Below are 23,539 nucleotides of genomic sequence, written 5' to 3'. Positions count from 1 at the left end.
TTCCACAATATAGAGCTGTAGGAGTGATACAAATGCGCCATTGACTAATATATTCAATACTAACCATGAGTTCTATGTTTGTACAACAAAATAAACATTTCAACAGATTCTTCAGCTAATTGACCCCCGTTCTCTTTATAAGAGGTGGTTTGTGCTCTGTTATCGCTTTATTACTAAGTTTGAAAGTCATGAGGTCGAACGTTAACCTGTTTTTGTGTAGTTTCCATTCCGGATTAATCCTAGTAATGGTTAAAAGCAACTTCGGCAAGTTCAAAATTTAGGAATATTGCAAAGAATAAAAGAACAAAACGTGGACGATGGTTCTATGTATTATTCGTATGGCACGCATGAATGATGAATCACAGCAATGCATTGAAAGATGGAAGTTCGGTTTTCATGGAGGATGTACAAGTTACCAATGCACTCTTTCTCATTCTTATATGCGCGTGTGCTATAATCGGAAATATATCCCTCTGGATTATTGTCTGCAGGTCACGTTCACTAAGGTCGATCACAAACGCTTTCATTTTAAGTTTGTCCGGTATGGACTTACTAGTGTCTTTCATAAACATGCCTCTTACAGTGTATGCAATTATCAGAGGATCGTGGGATTTGTCCGACACAATTTGCACAGTCTCGGGTTATATTAATATGGTAACGCTTACTGCCAGTATTATGTCCCTTTGTAATATTAGCATCAATCGGTACATACTGGTTTGCAGACCTGCTTGTTACAAGAGAGTTTATACCAAAAGGAATGCTGCAATCATGATTATAGGTAAATTTCCTTTCCACCTCCCTCTCTCTCTCTCTCTCTCTCTCTCTCTCATATAATTTTCAAAACTATGAAATACAGTCATGGACCAGAAGAGGTTATGAGTTTGTCATCAGTCCGGAATATTGTCCTATTGTATTATACATTCACCTCAAGATTTAGTTCGTATATGATGTAACTGGTACCACTTGGACATTCAATGTGTCTCGCACTGCGGTCTTCTTCCAAATATTCGTATCATTACTCTTTCGGAACAGATGCTTTTATGAGCTTTTACTAATGGCTCTGGTTAGCAGGTTTTGGAACACCATTTAAAGTGGCAAAGGAAGAGCGAAAGTTGTTTGCTCTACAACTCTAAAAGGTACAGTATTCTAACAAGTGTTTACATGTCCTTTACTTATGTGGATTGACATTTAGCTCTGACCAATATTAGAAACACTATGTGCTGCCTAAAGCAGACGCGGTTGAAAATTATGTTTGTGTGTGCGTGCTGAGAAAATGAACTTGGAATATTACAAAATATATTAACCCCGGCATGTCCTCTTCATACATAAATGAAGCTCTATATTGTATGAATTGCCATTTTTCAGAAAGAAAGGCACTAAATAAAGTTTAAAGTAATAAACAATTGCAAACGGCTATTAGCTCTTGTTGTATAGGTCACATGTAAAGCCCAGTAAGTAAATGTAGCCATGCAAAGCTATCAATCTTCTATGAGATGCACATCAGAATTAAGGTCTAGCTGTATAAACTCAAATCAACCCCATCAATCAGATATATTGATAAATATAAATATAGGCATTTGAAACCTGCTCAATGATGTTTCGTTTCACTTTCTTTATCAAGGACTACTAACGTGTTAAAGCAAGATATACCTTGTCTTTAAAGTTTAAAACCTGATAAAATCCGGATCGGAACATTAACATAAAATTTGAATTTTCTAAATTGCTTTTCTACTATTGAGGTCATCAACCATGATGTTCCGAATATATTGGGGCATTAATTGATGCTGATTATAGAAAATTTGCTAATTAAGTCTATTTTCCTTTTCTTTATACTAGATGCCTTGTGGCAGTATTGTCTGTAAAATGTCATTAAATATGGTGAAAATAACATCTTTTGACAAAATCAACTTAAATTTAAAACTCTGTATTCAATTAAAGAAAGATATATGTAATATTGTTCTTTTCTTTCATTTTTGACGATTTTAAGGCACAAATGACCAAAAGGCAGATTCCAATACTGCTGTCAGAAGAATTAGCAAACTTTCTGCTCCTTATCATTTGCCCCTTGTGAACCTGATTTATTCCATCGCTGTTGAAACCGTAGAGTTTATCAGTGAATGCTAGTTATTCTTGAATGTTTCCTGATCATTTCTTAGAGCATTGATTATTGTATTCACTTATCAATTTTGTATGGTACTAATGTCGGGGGAATGAGACTAATGCTATGTTTTTGCCACACAAAAAATGCTGAAAACTGTTTGTGGAAAAATAATGCAAACTAGTTAATCAGAAGGACTGTTTAGATGTACGTTATTGAAATCTTTCAGCTATGCCACCAACGTTATTCATAAAATAATAAGATCTGTTTTGTCATTTATGGATATTCTCTGGGTTCGTCGTATCTTTACAAGTGGACAAGACACAGGGAGAAGTTGTTTACATCACAAAAATACTCCGGAAGTCCAGAGGAAGTTAACGACCTTAAATGACTTTGAGATGACTTGATTTTACAAATACTCTCGATCGCTAATTGGAAAATTATGTGCCGTCTGAAGCAAGGAGCTAATGAAAATGAATGGTCGTGTGTGTTGGGAAATTGTACCGAAAAATCGCAAAGTACACTACATCTGCCTGTTCTTGAATACAGAAATGAATTTTCACTGTGAAGACATTAGTATTGTCTGATTGTGCACATATGAAACAATAAAATATCAAAGAAATAATTGATGCGATCAGTTCTATATTATAATTTACCTCTAAAGTAGCCATGCACAATTTGGAATCTTATATGATATGTACATGACAAGTAATGCCTCGCTGTTTACTTTCAAAGCCAGATTAACTCCATTATTCAAAAGGAAAATGGTTGGTGTTTTAAAGACAACCAAACGATATTCCCAGATCTCTTTTTATAGCTAATGGCCTTTAGTTATAACCTTTAATCCTGTGCAGGATTGGAACTAATTCTGAGTTTGTACTAACTGGACATGCTAGTGATCTGATATTTCATATGGTTCCAACGGCAGACATCTTGAAAATGTTGTTATCGCTACTGCTCTGGAATGGAAACTCATTTCGGCATAGGAGTTTCATCATTTCACCAGAACACTTCTCTTAATGTATAAATGGTACTTAGCCAAACTCGTACCAATTTTATTTTATTTTCATTGGGACAGTCATGGAAATTATGTTGCCTTTACTAATTCTGGATTGATGGCTATATCGACAGGTGGTTTTTACAACAAGATTTTCTTTGATTTCAGACTTGTACTAAATGAGAAGGGTGGTAATATACGACAGCAACCTTGAACAGTTCGTTATCACTATTCCTACTAAATGGAAAGTCATACAGGCATAGTCTACTCACCATACGACTTCTTATAATGTCAAGTTAGTCTTAAAATTCAAATGGTGTCGATTTAACATCCAGTATTTGAAAATTGTCTTAACAGTCACTACTCTCATATGACAGTCGCATCGACTTGAGTTTTTGCCAAACGATATCTAGTTGGTTTGAAATAAAATATGGCCGATCTGCCATGGCAGCCATCTTAAAAATCTTGTTATCGATACTTGTCAAAGACAGAAATCTAGAGGTCCTAACTAATATGGCCCAAACCGCAGCCCTCTTGAAAACCTTGTTTTTGCTCAAGAATGTCAGGGATGGTTTCCTCCTAACCAAAATGTCATACCGATCTGAAAATAGTCCCTGATATTCAGTATAGTCGCCATAGTTGTTATAGCCACTCCTCCTGGATGAAAGTGATATCGACATGGGGTGTTGTAAAAACAAATCTTGAAAATATTGTTATAAATACTACTCATGGACGAAAAGTTGTCTCGACATGTGGTTTTCAACAGAAAGCTTCTTATGATATCTAGTTGATCCAGAACGATTGTTGACTTGATAAACATACAATACGGTCGCAACGGCTTCCACATTGAAAATATTGTTTCAACTCAAGAACGGTTGAGATGTTTTAAGCACTCATTACCAAAAAAAGAAGAAGCTGTTTTATCCCGGATTCGTGGACATTCTATTTGGTCTATAGAGCAAACGTATCTTCCTGCGACGCTTGTTTTATCAATACAACCTGCTAAATACTATCATCGAAAGTTCTACTATCCAATGCACAATTATCTAATCATTGTGCTACACTGTAATGGTGTGCCGAAGACGCTTCCTGACAAATGTGCCACACTGGGGTAATATATGTACAGGTCAACAGTTGGAGATGACATGTACATTTTGATAACGTGTGCCTGATATATGATAGACTGCTTTCTTATGTAACAGTTCCTTGAAACGAAGCTATAAAACTGATCTAAAGTTAATAAAACTATGGATTTGTAAGACTGAAAATTATACAAGGTGTAAACTACTCCATGCAAGGACATAAAAACCAAAGCAAATAAAAGCCACACAGGGCAAACAACGGACACGTTCGATGAAAATAACGCTTTAAAAGAGGCAAAAAAGAAATCACGAAAATTTACACCTAGCACTGAGAAGACATTTTATCCTGAACATAACATTTCCTGTTGATGATGGACTTTTATTCAATTGTCACAGTTTGTGCCATTTATGGCAGCGGTGGCAACGGTAAATATAATAATTTATTTCTTATACTAGCATTTCAGAACCTATCAATAACCTGTGAGAAAAGAGCTAGTAAAGATCGTAAATGCCACTTTCTGACAATTACGATTGTCTTAAGCAAGAGACGACAGTCAGTTATGAACCTTAGCCAGCCGAGGCTGCCTGTGCGGAGATGTCCTCGTTTTGCATAAATAGATATGAACCAACTTATCCAATCACTTCGGATGCAAAACTAATATGTTACCGTTTGTCGCTGTTTGAATGATGCAGTCAAAGCTTCCGTTTCAAGCACGATCGATGAAACGAGCGTTTTCATTTACGTGTTTGAGGTTGCTACATCATTTTTGTCAATGGCATAATTTTGTTTATGAAAACATAGGACATCCGCACAGTCAACCACGTGTAATAACGGAGCGTCACAATTATCTAACGTGGCGTGCGACGATGGTGATTTATTTGTGTTTGGGACACTTATAGGCGTTAAAGACCCATCGGTGACGTCTATGTGACAGATTACGTTGTTCTAATTTAGATGTTTTAGCGAGCTTTCAACTATAATATTAGGTTTCGAATACAACGCCAAAAATTTCGTAGTAGTCGATCCACTAAAACTTTATCTTCTTAAAGCTGTTTCAGTAAATTCAAGAAACGTTATTTCCTATTCGGGGTTTTTAATAGGAATAGTGTAGAAATGCATCATAAACCAGGGAATTATCTCTAGCTTTTAATATGAAAATAGAAAATATGGCATAGTTCGTGTTTATAGACCCAGGTTATAAATTGTAGAAGCCTAATTAGGCCGCAGATGAAGACTTGTACTTGTAATAGATAAGTTGTTGAAAATAGAATTCATTACATTTCAGCCACCATATGAAACATTATAATGTCAGTATTTGTAAGATACAAATTGCGCCGTTAGGCTGTATCAGCAAAATAACACAGACATAATAAGTTTGAACAATGTTGAACGTTTAGCCAATACTCCACCACGCTACTCAGTCCTTGTAATAACAAATAATGTTAAATTGTATACATTTGAATGTGTTCGGTCATAATATACACCATCTACCAGTGCTTTTTTCAGCCGGTATTCAATGTTTGCATCCTTATTATATGAAATTTCTTTGTAATGATTGTTTTTGTTTTGACAAAAGGCGACACTTCAATTTATACTAGTTACAAATCATTGGCTGTATTTCATGAGTTTATTATTTCACAAGAAATAAAATCATTCACAGAACGAATTGTGGATCGGTCAAAGATATTGCTAACTGAAAACTACAGAAATAGTATATGCTGTACAAAAAACGAACTTCCTATTCGCTTCACGTGACAATGCAAGCAAAAAGAAACATTTGAGACATGACCAATACTTGAAGCATAGGTTTCATCATTATCTTACAGCGAACATTGCATTCTGTCACCATCTTGAACAGCCTTTGCAATCGATGCATTAGTACAGAAATAAATAGTAATCTAAGCATTTGATTAAATAAAAACATGAAGCTGATTACAAGAAACAGTTTTATGGACAGATTTTCCGTTCGTTCCCAAGCCATCTTTATTTGCTTCTTTAGGATATTAACAACAGCAAACAGAAATGGTGCAGACAAGGACAAGGAGTACAATTACATGCACAAATTACAATCTCATGCATACATAAACAAGAATCCAGATCTTCGTATTTGGTTTGCCTGAACCCCGGTACCATACCAGTGTCATCCGATGAAGAATGGTTCCGGCTCTTCTGCATCCGTTACAGAGTCTCGACTAGCTGAGAAAGAGGGCGATATGGTTATCTCCAACAGGATGAGTGGTCTTACTGGGTACATCCCGATGGATCGAATGAAGAAATATATTTTCAAGGTCAGAGTTATCTATTCTATGTGCGAAATGATGACATATGTTATATTATTCCAAGCTTGATGTCGTTATCCACAGAAAAATCAGTCTTTTATTCATCAAGTCGAGACCCCTAGTGGCCGAGTGGTCTAAAGCCCTCGCATTTACCAAACACTACCATCTGATCTCAAGTGGGTTCGAGTGTCGGGCATAAGGAATACAATCTCATTTGAATATTAGTTTTCGAGAATATCTTCTCAGGCATTTGACATAATTTGCTAAGGAAACTTAGCTTTCGTTGTATCATTTCAGCACCAATTCTGCTCCGTCCAAGAATGAGTTCACTCGTTCTATATCTGATCTCACGAATGAGCTCCATGCATTCATACTGAAATGCATCAAATATTTTAATGTTTTTCGCTTTAATTTTTGACCAGGCTTCACAACCATAAAGAGATATTGGAAACAGGAACATGCAATAGTTAACAGATTTAATTTACATCCCATTCTCCCTCTCCCTGCTTTCGTGACAGAGCTCTTTGAGATACCGACGTATTCGGTAGCTTGGGAAACCAGAATAATCTTCGGACCTTTTTCTGCATGAAACTGCAATCATTTTTCTGAGTGTTCCATTTGAAAGTAATAATGTAACTATTATTCTGATTGACTTTAGATCTTACAATTCCTGAATACAACTGTACGATGTGATACTTTGTTTCTTAATGAACATGGGCTGTTTTTGCAAGAATATCGTCATCAGCTAACGTAGGTTGTAGTTGAAGAAAAAATTTATCCTACGGTAACTCCGAATTTAAAATATTCCAGAAGTTTTAACATTGATATGTACCAGGTGGGTGAAGGGAAGAAGCACACGGCCTAATAGAACACATTGCCATGATTGTTCAGATTTAGTACCATTTTTAGCAACAATGTTGTAGATATCAGAAAATGATTCTTTAATTACGTCGAAGAGTTCGCCCACAAGGAGAGCGTTGTGAAACGTGCCTTATGCCATATAATGTCAAACATATTATCTATGTTCCAAAAGGCGGTATAGGTTCTAACTCCATTTTGGCGCAAATAGCTTCATGTGAGTCACGATTCCGTTATGAAACTCGATATGAAAGTCGATTCCTGTTGGAAGCCCTACATTTTAGTTTAAGAAACGTTTGTCATTATCGTTTTCTAGACGAAGATTTGAACCCAGGTCCGTGAGTAAACGGCACCCATCGCCTTGCCTGCACACACTAGTCCATATTACATAACGATTACGTACACGTTTCCAAAAACCGATGCAACTTAATCGGTGTTATATGCACTCATGTGTAGCAGACACACTCGCATGACAACCATGTAATCAATTCTCATCCATCAGCAAAGTCATTTCGGATTGCTATAAAAAAAACAAGGTATGCAAAATTAATTATAGAGAATTAAAAATAAACACCAGACGGAATAAAAACTACAAGCTTTAAAAAATACAATAATTTATTTCCCTGGAAAAATTCTGCAAAAACTGATAAATTATGAACTTACAGTTTTGTATAATCAAATCCAAAAATAATCCAAGAATAATCCTAGAATAAACTTATACAAGTCCTAATAACAAAATGTTCAACCTAGTTCACGTTCGAATCCCGACGAAGAATCCGAGATGGAAGACGATGACGAGTGCTATAATCTGTAGTGCTGAAGTATAATATTCCTTGTAGAAACAAGAATTATCACTCCAGTTTCTGATAGCTGAATAAATGTTTATTAAAAAAACTGTCCTTGTTCAACAACTGTACGTGAGTACCTGTATTTTCCAGAAAAATAACGGATTTAATCCTTTTGAATCCACGTATTTTAAAATATCTCAAAACAGCACAACATCCAACTTTTAGTGTAAGTAAAGGCCCAGCTGCAACTGAGAAGAACTCTCCAAAAGAGAGGTTACATCGTAACCTAAAACGTAAACAAGGGGGTCACATGATCATCTTCTGAAAGTTTATAGAACCTAAGTACTTGTTAAAGATCACGTCTACCGATTGTGACAAAAACCAATCATTTTACTCTAAGAAATAAAAAATACAAAACTTGTTTACATCTTAAAGACGACGTCCCCTCATGACCTCGAAAACAACCAACCATTTTAAAATAAAGATAGAACATGCTTACATGTTTGCCACAAACTGTGAAGCAAGGTCAGGATTTAGATCAAGACCTAGTGTTTATAAAACAAATGTGTCAAGGTCAAACAATTTTCTGAAAAAAGTATCTTTTCTAGAGAATAGATTTACATTACAATAGCATGTAATAAAAAATAATTAAAAAATAAAACCAACAAACAATTAAATTGAAATGAATATTTATTACATCAGATATAATTAAAACAGATATACATGACACTCCCCACCATAAAGAAAAAGAAAGATTTATACGTAAAGCTTTCTTTTTACCACGGAAAAATAATACATGAGGTTAAAAATAACTCATATAAATTACACACAGTATACATGAAATAATACATTGTTATACACGGGAAAGTGCGTCTGCTATCAAATTATATTTTCCCTTGATATGTGCCTGCTGTCAAGGTTATATTCCTGTAATAACGAACTCGACCTTAATAGTCTTTGAATTTTATTTTTCATCTTGCCGATGAAAGTAAGGGGTTGCGATCACTAAATACAATAATCGAGGAAGGATCAAAACTTAGATAACCTCAAAATGTTGTATTGCCAATATCGAAGCCGAATATTCCTTATGATTGTTGAATAATGTCTTTGGAGGCTATTTAATTTCTTAGAAAAATAGCACACTAGATGACCAATACCATTTTCACTTTTTGAAATAAAAACTGCTCTAACCTCAACATCACATGCAGCAATACGTAGTTTAAATGATCGCTGAAATTTTGAGCTGTAAGAACTGGAACGCTTTTAAGTATGCCTTTTAACTTGTCAAAAGCCTCCTGACATTTTTCAGTCCAAAGAAACATGCTTTTCTTTCTTAATAAATTTGTCAAGGGTTCAGCAATTATAGAAATATTGGAGAGAAAAAAGTTTGATAGTATCTGGACAAACCCAAAAATCGCATCCGTTGCTTTTTTTTAACAGCACGGGAAATTTAGAGATAGCCTTGACCTTAGCATTTATAGATTTAACTTGTCAATGTCCCACGATATGTCCTAGAAAAGCTACCATATCACGACATAACTCACTTTTAAATAAATTAATTGTGAAACATGCATCTGTGAATCTGTCAAAGAATTTCCAAATTGTTGCTAAATGTTCTTTCCAGGTGTCTTTGTAGATGATGACATCATCTATGTAAGCATCACAATTGTCTATACCAGAGGCAATCATATTCATGAGCCGTTGAAATGTACTCGGCGACCCTTTCATCCCAAACGGCATTACTTTACATTGGTAAAGTCCATCAGGAGTCACGAATGCCAAAATTTTCTTTGCTCTTTCCGTTAGTGAAATCTGTCAAAATCCTTTCAGAAGGTCCAATTTGGTAACACATTTGGCATTCCCAACCTTATCAATACAGTCATCAATTCTTGGTAATGGGAATGAATCTGTTTTGTAACACTATTCACCTTCCTATAACAGGTACACATACGGAAAGTTTTATCTGGTTTTGGAACAAGTACGCATGGTGAACACCGGTCACTTTTACTGAGCTCTATAAAATCATTGTCCAGGAAATACTGATATTGTTTCAAGCATTCCTGTTTGAGACGGTTCATCCTGTTCAGGTGTTGTTTGACAGGTTTAGAATTTACAATTTCAATGTCATGGAAAAGTGTGTTTTTTTTATCCTTGCAGGAACATTTGGAAATAAGTGCTTATAATAAATAATATAATAATAACTGTTTAAGTTCATTTCTTTCATGCTCTTGCAAATGTGAACGTTTCTGGTCCAGCTCTTTCATAATTTCTGAATTCCGAATATTTGTCATGTATAATCCGATGATATTCCTTCACTTAAATCTTCACTAAGTGGGACAGGTACAACTAAATTACTTGCATGTTTAACTTGGCTATCTCTTTCAATATACTCTTTTAGCATGTTGATGTGACAGAGTTGTTTTTGTTTACGCATCCCAGGAGTATTTATGATGTAATTTAAATCATTTATTTTCCTATCAATTCTGTAGGGACCCTAATCCTTGACCTGAAGAGCAACTGTGTATGCATCATAGTACTTGGCCTGAAGAAGTTTTTGTGGTATAGGCAAGAGAGCCAGAACTCTATCACCAGGCTGAAAGCACCTTTCTATCATATCTTGACTTCATTTTGGATTGGGTAGAGAGCAGATTTGCTCTTGCGACCTCACAAGACTTTGACAACTTGTATTTAAAATTAGAAACATAATCCGGAAGATTAATTTCCGAATCTTCATTAGAAAGAGGTTTCTCTTTCAATAACTTCATGGTACACGCACAGTGTGTCCAAAAACCAGTTCAAAGGGACTGAAACCTAAAGATTCTTGAACTGATTCCCTAACAGCAAACAATAGGAAATGAATGCAATCATACCAGCCTTTACCCGTATCAAAACAATATGATCAAATCACATTTTTCAAAGTCTGATGCAATCTTTCTAATGCCCCTTGGCTCTCAGGGTGATAGGCAGGAGGTTTGATTTGTTGAATGCCTAATCCGTACATAACTTACTGGAAAATTCCAGACATGAAATTTGACCCTTGATCAGACTGTACGGACTTCGGAAGGCCCAATTGTGTAAAAATAACTTTATGAAAGACTTTACTACTTTTTAGATTTTATATTGAACAATGAAATTGTTTCAGGAAACCTTGTTGACGCACACATAATAGTCAACAGGTATCGATTTCCTAACTTGGTTTTATGTAAGGGACCAATACATTCTACCATAATCCTACAAAATGGTACGTCAAAACGAAGAAATATGTTACAGATGAGCCTTGAGAATTTTCTGATTTGGTTTTCCTACTACTTGACAGGTATGGAAAGATGTACAGTATTTACCAACATCAGTTTTGATTTTTGTCCAATAGAGGTAAAGAACTTGTGATAAGTTTTATTGATTCCTAAATGACAAGCCAATGGAGTTTCCTGTTGAACGACTAGGAATTGTCGTTTATCACCCAATTTAGAATAAAGAGAATGAGTCGTTAAAAGAGGATCACTGTGATCAATAATTTGTGATTGATCTAAACAAGGAGTGAAAGTGACCTCATCAAAAGCCTGACCAATACATGTGTCAACTAAAAGAATACTTTCCTTATCAACATCATTCTCAAGAGCTTTCTTTGCCATAGCTCTGGTAACTGCACAAGCTGGAAATAAATCAGGGAATTCGTTTTCAATTCGATCAACTTTCTGATCCAAGCAGGCTTGTCAGTTACATGTCGATAAACCACAACCTTGTCTACTGATAGGTTGTTGCTTAGTAATAATTTAATGCCCTCGACGGGTAAAACAGATACTATTCCGACTGTCACGGGTCCTGAGACTAAGTCTGATGACAAATTTACACAATGGAAAGAGACATTAACAAACCCGCACTCTACTCCCTGAATAAGAACACTCTCATTAGAAGAAGACTTCCCAGAAAAAGGCAAAAGTACCTGACAATAAAAGACTCTGAGAAGCTCCTATGTTCCTTAAAATTGTAATAAGGATAGAATTGGCCGAATCATCCAAGAGTGATATAGAGCCCTTCGATGCGAATGATTTATAATTCTGCATAACTAAATCAGACTGGGGTTTATTAGGCCAACAAATGTATTGATTTCAATACATGACCTTGACCTTCACCTCTTAGAAATAAGAGCATTTGGAATAGGTCTGTCTTAATTCTGATGCATATTTTTCAATTTGTAGCAATCAGAAATAAAGTGTCCTTTTTTTCTTACAATATGTACACGTAGGAAGAGAATCATCTTGAATCAAGCTTCTCTGAAGTTTGATTTTTAGACATTGTGCCAGTTTGAATTTTAGAAGGGCTTGTATTAGACTGAAATACTTTTCTGCCAAAAGACTGTTGAGAAGAAGTCTTATTTACAAAAGGAACTTTATGAGTTAAAGAATACTCATCACAGCTCGAGAAGCATTTCTCAAGGTTTCAATCTGATGTTCGTCATGATAAGACTTAATGTTAGTATGGACACAGTTTTTGAAATCTTCATGTAATTTAAGTGGTTTGAGACTTTCTTGGCTTAGCACCGGCTATCAAATAACTGCTCTTTTTCTCTACAAAACTTTGTCATGAGTTTGTCCACCTTCTTTTCTATAGTGTCTGCATTTTTGCCGATAAGCTTCAGGGACTAACTCATAACCACTTAGAATGCATTCATTAAACACATCATAGTTAACTTTTTGGTTAACTGACAGAATTGTAAATATCACTAGCCTTGCCAGTGAGTACACATTTTAATAGCTGAGTCCAATGCTCCCTTGGCCATTTCAAATTTTCAGCAACTTTTTGAAAACGAGTAAAATATGTTTATACTTCTTTTTAGTTGAATGGGGCACTAATGTAATATTCTTTGCAAGGTGAAAACTTAAATATGAATTTTGAAAAAATGTTCACTTGCCTGTTCTATTTCCTTCATTTTACATTGGTATTCCTTTTCTTTCTCTCTTTCTTCCATTTACATTTGTTCTCAAAGGAAATTGCATTTGTCTTTCTTTCTCTTTTTCTTCTTCTTGTAAATGCATTTGTTTTTCTCTTTCTTCTTTCTATATACGTTGTAATGACAAATTACAACCACTCACCGTTCGGATCACAACATCTTCTGGACTCTTATGCCTCATATTTAGAATCATAATCAGTATCATAATTTTTGTCATTGATATCACAGTCTTTATAGTTATTTGGGCTGTTATCAATTTTAGTTTGCGTCGTTAAAGTTATCGTTATTGTTATGATGGTTTTTAATCATAACCTTCTTCTCATTTCTTGCCATAAGAAGAAAATACTCATAACGTTAGAAATGATGCCTTTGTCGATGGTCAAAGAGAGAATGAAGGAAACGAGTTCAGGCTCTGTTAAAGGAGGTGTTACTCATGGTGGTGTAGATGCGACCACGTATCGGGAAAAATGGCAATGCGAGATGTAAAGGGGACGCTTTAAAGAAATACAGTGTTTTAATTCTCGATGAACAACTTTATTAAAAAAATTGATATATTTTGAGATACATATATAAGAATTTGTATTTAAATACACGAAATGCATATAAAGTTACTTTTCTTTTGAGATTACCAAATTCATAGATTTGTATCATTTCTGCTTTTTAGAACATATTCTTGATGACCAAAGATTATAAAATGCAATAGTTGCGATATAATGTCACAATCGTTTTGAAGAAATGTATTTTACAAGTTGAAAATAGAATACTAATTTGGAATAGGCTACTAACATTAGTATTTATTACTAAAAGAATGTTTTATTTCCAAATTAAATCAAAACATAAAGTTGGTAGCGAATTCGTCGTTCTAATAATACAAAAATGCCATAGATACGAACGGATATCAATTCTTTTAAACAATTAAACATTTCATTACATTATAATATTACATTAGAAGGAACACACAAAATTTTGCAACAATATCGAATCTAGATTGAACTGTATCGTGAAAATCTCAATATTAAAATGTTCCTATACTTTATAGAAGTCTAGAAACACAGACGATGCTTACCTATAAGAAAAGACAGAGACTTCTGATTCTCGATGAACGAACTGATTTTGTGAAAGCTTGCTCTCAATTTATACGCAGGTTTGAGCGTGCACACGCGACTAAATATGAATATTCGTTTTGGTACTAGTGTTCGTTCATTTAGAATCAGAATGAGGCTATCGTCTTTCCCCACAGTGAACTCTGCTGCATCTGCTTATTCCTTTAAAAACAAAATGTGTAAATCATCTAGCTTACTCATCCATTAGCAATTTAGTAATTTGCCTTTACAGCAACTTCCCACCAAGTCTAAAATTTGCTGACCTTTTGGATACAATAGAAATGTATTTTGTGTTTTATTTTCAACTCGCTCTTTAAATAGCAATCTTCATTTATTTAGTATAAAGAAATAGATAAAAATGATTTCAATATATTTTAGTGGAAAATTAATTTCAATATAGTTTAATGAAAAATTACTTTTAATACAATTTAGAGAAAATTTAAATCTTAATACCTTTACAAAAAAAATTAATAAACAATTCTGTCCTAACATAATCATTAGCTCTAGTTGAGTACTTTCCTCTCAACACTTTGTTCCTGTCTTACTTTCAACGAAGTTGTTGTCTTTAATCATAGGTCACACATTCTTTAGTGCGTGGCATCTTAACATGAATATTCAGCCTTCTAATGAGTTTTCCGTGTTTCGTTCTAAGAATCGGACATTTAATTCATTTACCATGGAACTTAACATTAAAAATACATTTAATATTTTGTATTAGATTGGCATACTAACCGCTTCCATTTTTTAGAGTTAGAGACATTTTTCATCGTTGACTGAAGTCACTAAGTTTATTTAGTCATTCTAAATTACTTGCTTATATAGTGATTCTAAATTACCCGTAACAACCCGTGCATCCTTATGTTGAACAAGCAATCCGTTGTTACGTTCATTGCCATCGGTGTCTGAAAGCTCTGTTATCTGCATCATTAATGGTATTGTTGGTGAATTGTGACATCATTGGTTTTGTCCCTCTGTGGAGAATATTTGGTCCTTGTTGACATTTCATACTTTTTACTCAACAATTTTGAAAGAACTATTTCCATCTTTTTTAAACCGGCAGTATTGCTGGCTTCGTTCACTTCACCGACATCATGAAGCTAGCTTCATGCCAATGTCTTGAAAGAATCAAGCACCTTAAGTTCTCTATCAATGTCAGTTGCTTATCTTAAACAGTTAGTTTCGAAAAAGACATTTTTCTTTTCTAATATGGTACTATTTTCTTCACGCATTTGGAAAAGTTTGACTGCGTTGATTATTATTTTCTACGTCATTCACTCTTGCAACAAAAGAATGCAATTCTGCTTGATACCCTGCTGTCTTTAGTTTGACAGAACTAGATTCATTGTTACAAATGATATCTTACAAAATATCTCTTCTCTCTCATGTCACCGCTAAAAAGAAATACAAAGCACTTAATTTAACCATGATTTGACAAGTTATTTAGTGTTCAAATCTAGCATTTAGACAAATTGTTAAAGAATGATTAACTTATGACTATTCGTAGAGAGAATATAATTGTAACTGTTGCCAAGTCAAAGCAATTTTATTCAACAAAGACGATAACTGTTTAGTACGTATGTAGCATTTATTTGTGCTATTTTATCCAAATGCAAACTACGATTTGAAGCAAACTAACATCTGAGTTACGAAGGTACTGAATGCATTTATCAGTAAATGGAGTAGATGATATAAAAATGAATCAAAAGTCGATGCATTTTAAAATACGATGGCTTAAGTCATAAATAAAATAAAAACTTTAATGTATCTATTGTAAAGTACTTAGCTAAAATGTAGATTGCTGATGATCATACAGAAAGGATGGTTGTCTGAACAAAAATCTATCAACACTGGAATTTAAAAATACTTCAAGCTCATGATTGCATGATCTCGCATCTCCGAAACCACGGACATGATAGAAAAGTTGTTATGTGTAAACATACAGTATATCCAATCACATGGAATGGCACGGATATGATCGAAAGTTTTATATGTGTAAATAAAGCAGCCATATCCAGTCACGTGGGATGGCACCCACAAGATCGAAAAGTTTCATAAACTGCAATAACGAAAACAACAGCCGTTTCCAATCACATGGGAGTAGTGAAGTGGGACGATATAGTCTCAATGGGAATTAGCATTACGGACCCCCCCCCCCCGGGACGATATAGCCTCAAGATTTATAGCCTCAGTGGGAATTAGCATTACAGACCCCATTGGGACGATATAGCCTCAAACTTTTTTATATACCCTGGGACTGTATAGCTTCAAGGGAAATGGAACAGTGGATTTGTATAGCGACAAGGGAACGAGAGCGTCTGACGTCAAGGTAGGGGAGATTGGTAACAGTGTAGCAACTAGGGGTAGGTGACGTCACAGGACTGAGCAAAGAGCGGGGTGTACAGAGAGAATACAGACAAAACTTACATTAGACATAGACAACATTTAAAAAAATGGTTTGGGAGTTAGCCAAGAAAGTCAATTTCTTTTCGATATATAGGAGGGGCCCTGAAAAGGGCCTTTGGGTTCATCTTCTTCTTTTTCTTCTTCTTCTTCTTCTTCTTCTTCTTCTTCTTCTTCTTCTTCTTCTTCTTCTTCTTCTCCTTCTTCTTCTTCTTCTTCTTCTTCTTCTTCTTCTTTTTCTCCTTCTTCTTCTACTACTAGTTTTTCCATTTTTCCACCAGCTCCTGACTTTCTCCATTATTCCTTTCTTCTCCTCCTTTTTTGACACTCTGGCATCCAGTCAGGGTGGCCCATGGCTCTAAACTTCTGTTGGATCTTCATCCAGTTATGGTTGAGCCTCTCAAACTCTTCCTTTTTATTTCTATTCTCTTGTTCTTTCCTATCTTTTGCCCACTTGTTCTTGATTTTCTGCACTTCTGCATCTATCATCTTTTTCATCAGTTCTTCCGATTTCTTCAGTTGTTCACCACCTCTTTTGACAAACGACCACTCTGACCATTGCTCTATCTCATCCAAATATCACCTGACTTCTGTTACCTTGTCCAGAAACTCTTTTATTGTCACCACTCTGACATACTCTGGGTGAATGAATCCTCTCAACCTCTTCACTTCTCCCTCTATGATCCCCTCTATCATCTCCCTGGCTAATTTTAGTTGGTTGACATAATCAAAACGTTTTCTTAACCTCCATGCTCATTCATTTTTCTTTTCAATAGCATATTCCCCATCCACCATCCAAAAGTAAGTATTTCTTAAATCATTGAACAACGCTGACATTTCCATCTTCTCTGCTTATTCCGCAGAATGGCGCGAACAACGAACGCTGTGAGTTTCATATGTAAAGCACGGACGTGAAGGAAAACATCCCCTTCTTTTCTCTTCTCATATTATCTACTATCCACACAAACGTAATGAGACTGTAAAACATAACTAAAATATACTACCAACACACTGGAGAAGCCAAATCAAGCCCAAACTATACTATCCACATACGCGAAGCAGCAAAAAACATAACCATAATCTACTATCCACACACGGGAAGCAGCAAAAAACATTACCTCAATCTACTATCCACACACGGGAAGGAGCAAAAGCAAAACCATAATCTACCATCCACACACGCGAAGCAGCAAAATCAAACCCAAATCTACTATCCACACACGGGAATAAGTAAAATCAAACCCAAATCTACTTTCCCCACACGGGAAGGAGCAAAAAAAACAAACCCAAACATACCATCCACACACGGGAAGAAGCAAAATCAAACCCAAATATACTATTCATACACGGGAATAAGTAAAATTAAACCTAAATATACCATCCACACACTAGAAGCAGCAAAATCAAACTCAAATTATGCTATCCCCACACGCGAAGGAACAAAAAAAACATAATCATTATCTACTATCCACACACACGAACGTGAGCGCTAACAAATGCCAATAATCTACTATCCACACACATCTTACGTGAGCGCTTACAAACACACATAAACACACACAAACACAAACACACACAATCACACATTGACAAATTGATTACTGTTTCTTTTCTTGAGCTTTGGTTAGCCCTGAAAAGGGCTGGGGTTTTTTAACTCCAGAGGCACCTGGCTAATGCTAGCATCTCCCAGGTCTGGCACCACACACACATCTTCTACTCCAATCGTTCTCCCAGTTGACTCTATTATATGGGAGTGCAGAGGCTGGATGGTTAGCCTCAGCACCCCAATCTCCAGTTTCTGGGATTCTGAACAGGCTTCACCTCATAACTTTGCCTTACCATGGGGTGAGGAAGGATTCGACTTTTCTTTTCCTCTTCTTGTTTCTTCTTCTTTTTTCCCTCCTCTTGTTCTGTTTTCGCTTCTTCAGCTATGGCATCCATAGCCAACTCATCCGACAGGCCCCTGGCGTATTCCAGATGCATCTGGAGCTCAAGAAGTTTTGCAATTCTGGTACTCATTGTTTTGTTGTTAACGAATCAACAGGGGTTACCAGACTGACGAGTGTTTCCGTATTGGAATCAAAAGCACGGACGCGAAGGAAAACATCCCCTAAGGCCCAAATCTTACATTACTCGTATAATTACCCAAAACACGCGAACCTAAAAGAAACACCCACTCACTTTTTACTGACCATCACTCATTTAAAAAATTTTGATAAGCGACTCAAACAAAGGACTTAGAGTCACACTTATTAACCAATATAAAGAAATCATGTGCTTATAGACGCAGCTTTAATTTTTTTCTAACTTATCATAGGCAATGGAATGTTATTTCTTTTCTAGAGTATGGGGTAGCCCTGAAAAGGGCTGAGTTTTGTTTGTGCGAAAGAGGAGCTATGGCAATCGTTTAGGGCCTAAGATTGCGACCTCCTCTGACGACAGGCTTTCTCACAGGATAAGGTCTGCTTCTTCGGAAAGAGAAGGAGAACTCTTTCGTGTCGACACGACAGTCAATAAAACCTCTGTCAGGTTCAGATTGCTGCTGCTGCTGTTGATGTTGCTCCTCTCTCTGTTTCTGAAGTCTGTTCTTCTCCATCCATTGTTCTTTTTCCCTGTTAATTTCCTGACTGAAGAGCTCTACTATCAGGTCCTTAGTTACTTGTAACATTCTGACATTGTCTATGTCTTCAGGCTTTGGTATCAGGCTTTGCCTGATACGATGCAAATTCACGTAGGCTTCGTTCAGCTAGCTAATCTTGAGCACATCTTCGTAGGAGGATGAGTCAACAATGGATGGTCAGTCTCATCTCATCTTTTTTAATTATAGTGGTGTTCGTCCAACTAGGGACATGTACCACTAGTTAATGATGCCACCGGGATCTTTTTAATTACTCCTGGGGGAAGGAATTAGAGCCACATCCCCCAGGCTTTACTGTACTCACAAAGTACTTTTTAATTGGGCCGTCAGATCGAGGTACTATTGAGTGTCTGTCGATCTGAGTGTAGGGCCAAAATGAGTGGGATTTGACCCAACACACACTCATTTTTCACTTGCTATGATATGCGACACGGGGGAATCGTCCCATCCTACGGTCGCATTGCTGTTTTTTAGGCGTACACTGCACGTATGGTATTGGTTTCTGTTCGTGGTAACAGAGGCCAGGTTTCGGTTCGGGAGGCGACCAATGGCACAGGTCGTTAGTGCTTTAGACATCCTGGTATCCATGGTCTAAATTCCTTCTTAATTTTGAATTAAAAGCTCTGTGCTGTTGTTGTTAGAGAGTTGGTTAGAGTAGGGATTTTAGAGTTTAGGTTGACAGCCATGGTTGTGAGAGTTGCCACTTGATGTGGCGGGCCCTGCTGGTATTGGGTTTTTGGTCCACTTTTGCTGATAAGAGCGCAGTGGTTATTGTTAATTGGTTGTTTTGGGGTTCTAATTCCTGATTCTATTTAGTTTGCAGCCTTGTGCTGCCGGACCTGATAGTCTTTGGGTTTTTGACTAACTTATATGTGCTTGTTTGGGGTCCTTCTGCCCTGTTCGAGTTTGTTTGCAGCCTTGTGTTGCCGGGCCTGATAGTCTTTGGGCATTTAGACAACCTTATATAATCTAGTGTTGGGTCCTATCTTATGATGTGGGAGGCCCTGATTGATTTCTAGACCACCTGATACGTATTAATTTGGGGTGTTGCGGGCATAAAGGATTTTAATGGGGCTGTCACCTAGGTGGTGGTGTTAGTTGCTTGGTATAGTTACGTTTGTTGTTAGCTGGATGTTGTTAGAGGGTGTTATGAAAGGAGGAGAGGGAGATGGGTTGTTTTGACTGGTCCTTTATCTTTAAGAGATGTTCAGGGCCTCCTCATCTGAGTATCACTTATCTAATTATTCTGATTCCTTATCATGGTGTTTATGATGTTTGTTTTAGGCTTTAATATATGTTTACATTGTACTCTATTTGAGGTTAGCAGATTGTTTTATTCCCTATTGATTTAATTATATATATATATATATATATATATATATATATATATATATATATATATATATATATATATATATATATATATATAAATATGTGTGTGTGTGTGTGTGTGTGTTTATTGTGCCCTATTTGAGGTGAATTGGTCGGTTAGATTCATTTTTGTCCCAGATAGTTATCGTTGTCGATTACTCGAACCTTCTAAGAGGGTTCAAGCACACCTACTCTGGATGGTCCCTATTGAGTTTTCCTTATTTTTACTTTTCTTTATTTATTTTACTATTTATTGGTAAGTTGGTGATTAGCTAAAATGAATTTTAACATATGTTTTCTTTGTACTCTATTTGAGGTTAATTGGTCTGCTTTATTATTGTACCAGATTATTATTATTATTACTCGAACCTTCTAAGAGGATGGTCAGACTGGAGACTACTCCATTTTTATGGTAAAAGCGCAGACGCGAAGGAAAACAGGGTAGTCGGAAAGCTAAAATAGTGTCATGTCAGGGATAGAGAGAAGCCAAAGAGCATGAATCATGATACCCATAGCAAAACAAACGACAAAGGCATTTTTTTCAAAACACAACATTTTTTATTGAAAAATAACTTATAACTAACAATGCACAATATTTTTCAACAATAACCATTCAATATAACATTAAAAAAATTTTTTCAAATAACTATCTGTTTTTGACATGGCTGACAACCTTGTGAATGAAACTGTGCAAGTCATTGGGCTATTGATGTACACTACGTTTCAAAGCTAAAGACAAAAGACAAGCATAATGGTCACAAAACCATCGATTTACTTTCTCATCGTTTCTAAAAGAATGACGATCAAAATAAGTCACTAAACGTTCTAAATAATATCCCAGGCTGCGATGATGCAGGAAATACACACAATATTGTCCACACACCATGGAATATGTGCCTTGTAATTTCACATTATTGAATCGTGTGGTCTGAGCATTTCTTCTCATAAAGTCAATGATATAGTCTTCCAAAGGGGGCAATTCATACGAATCGAAATATCCCACACATCCTTCTTGAGGAAAGTAGACGGCTACCCAATGGGTTCCTGGGAGATGACTGTCGTCCGTGTTGATCACATAAGCTTGATGGTCTTGAGGTTTGCGATGAGGTATTTCATCTTTAGCACATACGACAGGATTCCAAGAAGCAGTGTACGAACTGTGGCTCAAAAGGTAATAAAGTTCCCAGGTATCCATGTTTTGTGTGTTTTTTTCTTCGCAGGTGATAATAAGTGATCAATTCGATCCTGACTTTCTCTTGGAAAATGTTTGACAATTAAAAGGCGTTTAGCTCTGACTTCCTACCCTGGTCCAAGATAGTTTCTATGCGACGGATCTCCAGAGGCGTTAATGGAGGACAAGAATATTTTCCCAAGCATTTATACCACTCATCCAACAGGAATTCTTTTGAGATGAGACCCCAAGCTTCGTCCAAATATTCGGCCAATTTTTTTCCTTGACTCAACATCAGACATTTATCGTGTTGAACTTGGCTGGAATGGTCGTTGTGACATCCATAACAATCTTTCCTGATCAATTCCTTAATTTTATCTCTCAGGACTGTAGCAAAACAGCCGACTAAATGTGCTTCTTGTTCCGGCCATCTGGACTTCATCATTATGACTTCTTTGTCTTTGTCTTGGGGTTCTTCTTTCACGGTCTCCTCACATTCCATGTCCAAAGTTTCTCCACTAGGTAAAGAGGGATAGCAGTCCTCCATAGCTTCTGATAGTCTAGAATGACTTCTCTCAAACTGTTGATTTATATCGTCTTGTCAAATTCTGCATACAGGATGACGTTCACTGTGTTATCTGGGGGTAATGGATTCGCAAACTGAAGTTCCACACGAATCTAGCCGGATGTTATAGGGTGGAAATGTCCCTCGTCGCCGCCGTGGTCGGGAGTGAAATCAAAAGCCCACAAAGCATAGCCTCCTGCATAATCGTCGTACGAAAAACCGTGACTAGTATTGGTCCCTAACTCTCATATGGCTTCGTACAGGGACATGTACGATCTCAAATAATTCCTGTCGCCAAACTTAGGCTCGAAGGGTCTGGTATACAAGGTCTTGCCATCGCGACTGACTTCGATTTTGGCTACGTTGTAATGTTGAAACTGGAAAGGGGTTTCGTTGTGAAGTCCACTGAAGACTGAATTCTTCACGATGCCAAGGATCAAACGTTTGGGTAATTGTTCTTGGAATAGATGATCTTCGATCGTGGATCGTTGTCCAGCAGGAATAGTGAACGTTTTCATTTCCACTCTTCGTATTGGATACTTGGCGGTCGTTCTGCTCAAAGTGTGACTGATGTCATTTCCCACTTTAGGTAACACTTTCACACGACGTACGTAGAGCCTGGCTTTTTGGATGATAATTTTGTATTCATTGGCATGGACCATCAAATGGAAAGCAGCACTGCTACAATTCAGTCTCAGGCGGATATCCACAACGTTCAGCAAATACTTTTCTTGTAACCACATGTCCAAATGCAAATATTCCAACAGTTGTAAACTATGTCCTTGCAGAATTTTCTTACGGCGGTCATTAAACAGCACATTGTGAGGATCGTCATCTGCTGTCAGGGCTGTGTCGTTAAAAGTGTTCTCACCTGCTGTGTCAGATTTCCAAACCACGCAATCATCCAGATGAGTATTATTGGCTTCTTTTCCGTACGTCAAGGGATTTTCCAGGTACGCTCGATAAGGGTAAGTATCCATGCTACTGCTGACCAATTTGTTATTCAAGTACAAGTCCACTTCGCTGAACAAGGAATGCATGAAATTGTTAACAGGAGCTACTCTAGCAACGTCTGCTGGATTGGTGTTGTCCGTTTTGATCACTTTGACTTTCAAATGCAGGTAACTGCTATTCAGATCGATGTAATCTTCAGGCTGACCTTTGATATCAAGCTCGATTGGAGCTGAAACCGTCAAAGAGGAGACGGGGTGAAATTCGACCCACTGGGATTCATACA

General features: G+C 36.5%; 1 protein-coding gene across 1 annotated transcript in view; it reads left to right on the top strand.

The window, feature by feature from the left end:
• The first annotated feature begins 354 nt into the window (after positions 1–354).
• The window catches only part of LOC149772756 (melatonin receptor type 1B-B-like), a 39,007-nt gene continuing 15,822 nt past the window's right edge, over positions 355–23,539 (top strand). Inside the window, exon 1 of the mRNA XM_089947291.1 lies at positions 355–778. Coding sequence (XP_089803417.1) covers positions 355–778 — 424 coding nt within the window. The remainder of the gene's footprint in view (positions 779–23,539) is intronic.

Source organism: Sinohyriopsis cumingii, unplaced genomic scaffold (genome assembly GCF_028554795.1).
Source record: "Sinohyriopsis cumingii isolate HCF-2022 unplaced genomic scaffold, ASM2855479v2 utg001176l, whole genome shotgun sequence".
NCBI lineage: Eukaryota > Metazoa > Mollusca > Bivalvia > Unionida > Unionidae > Sinohyriopsis > Sinohyriopsis cumingii.
The sequence above is the reverse complement of the archived record's forward strand: the minus strand, read 5'-3'. Positions and strand labels throughout refer to the sequence as shown.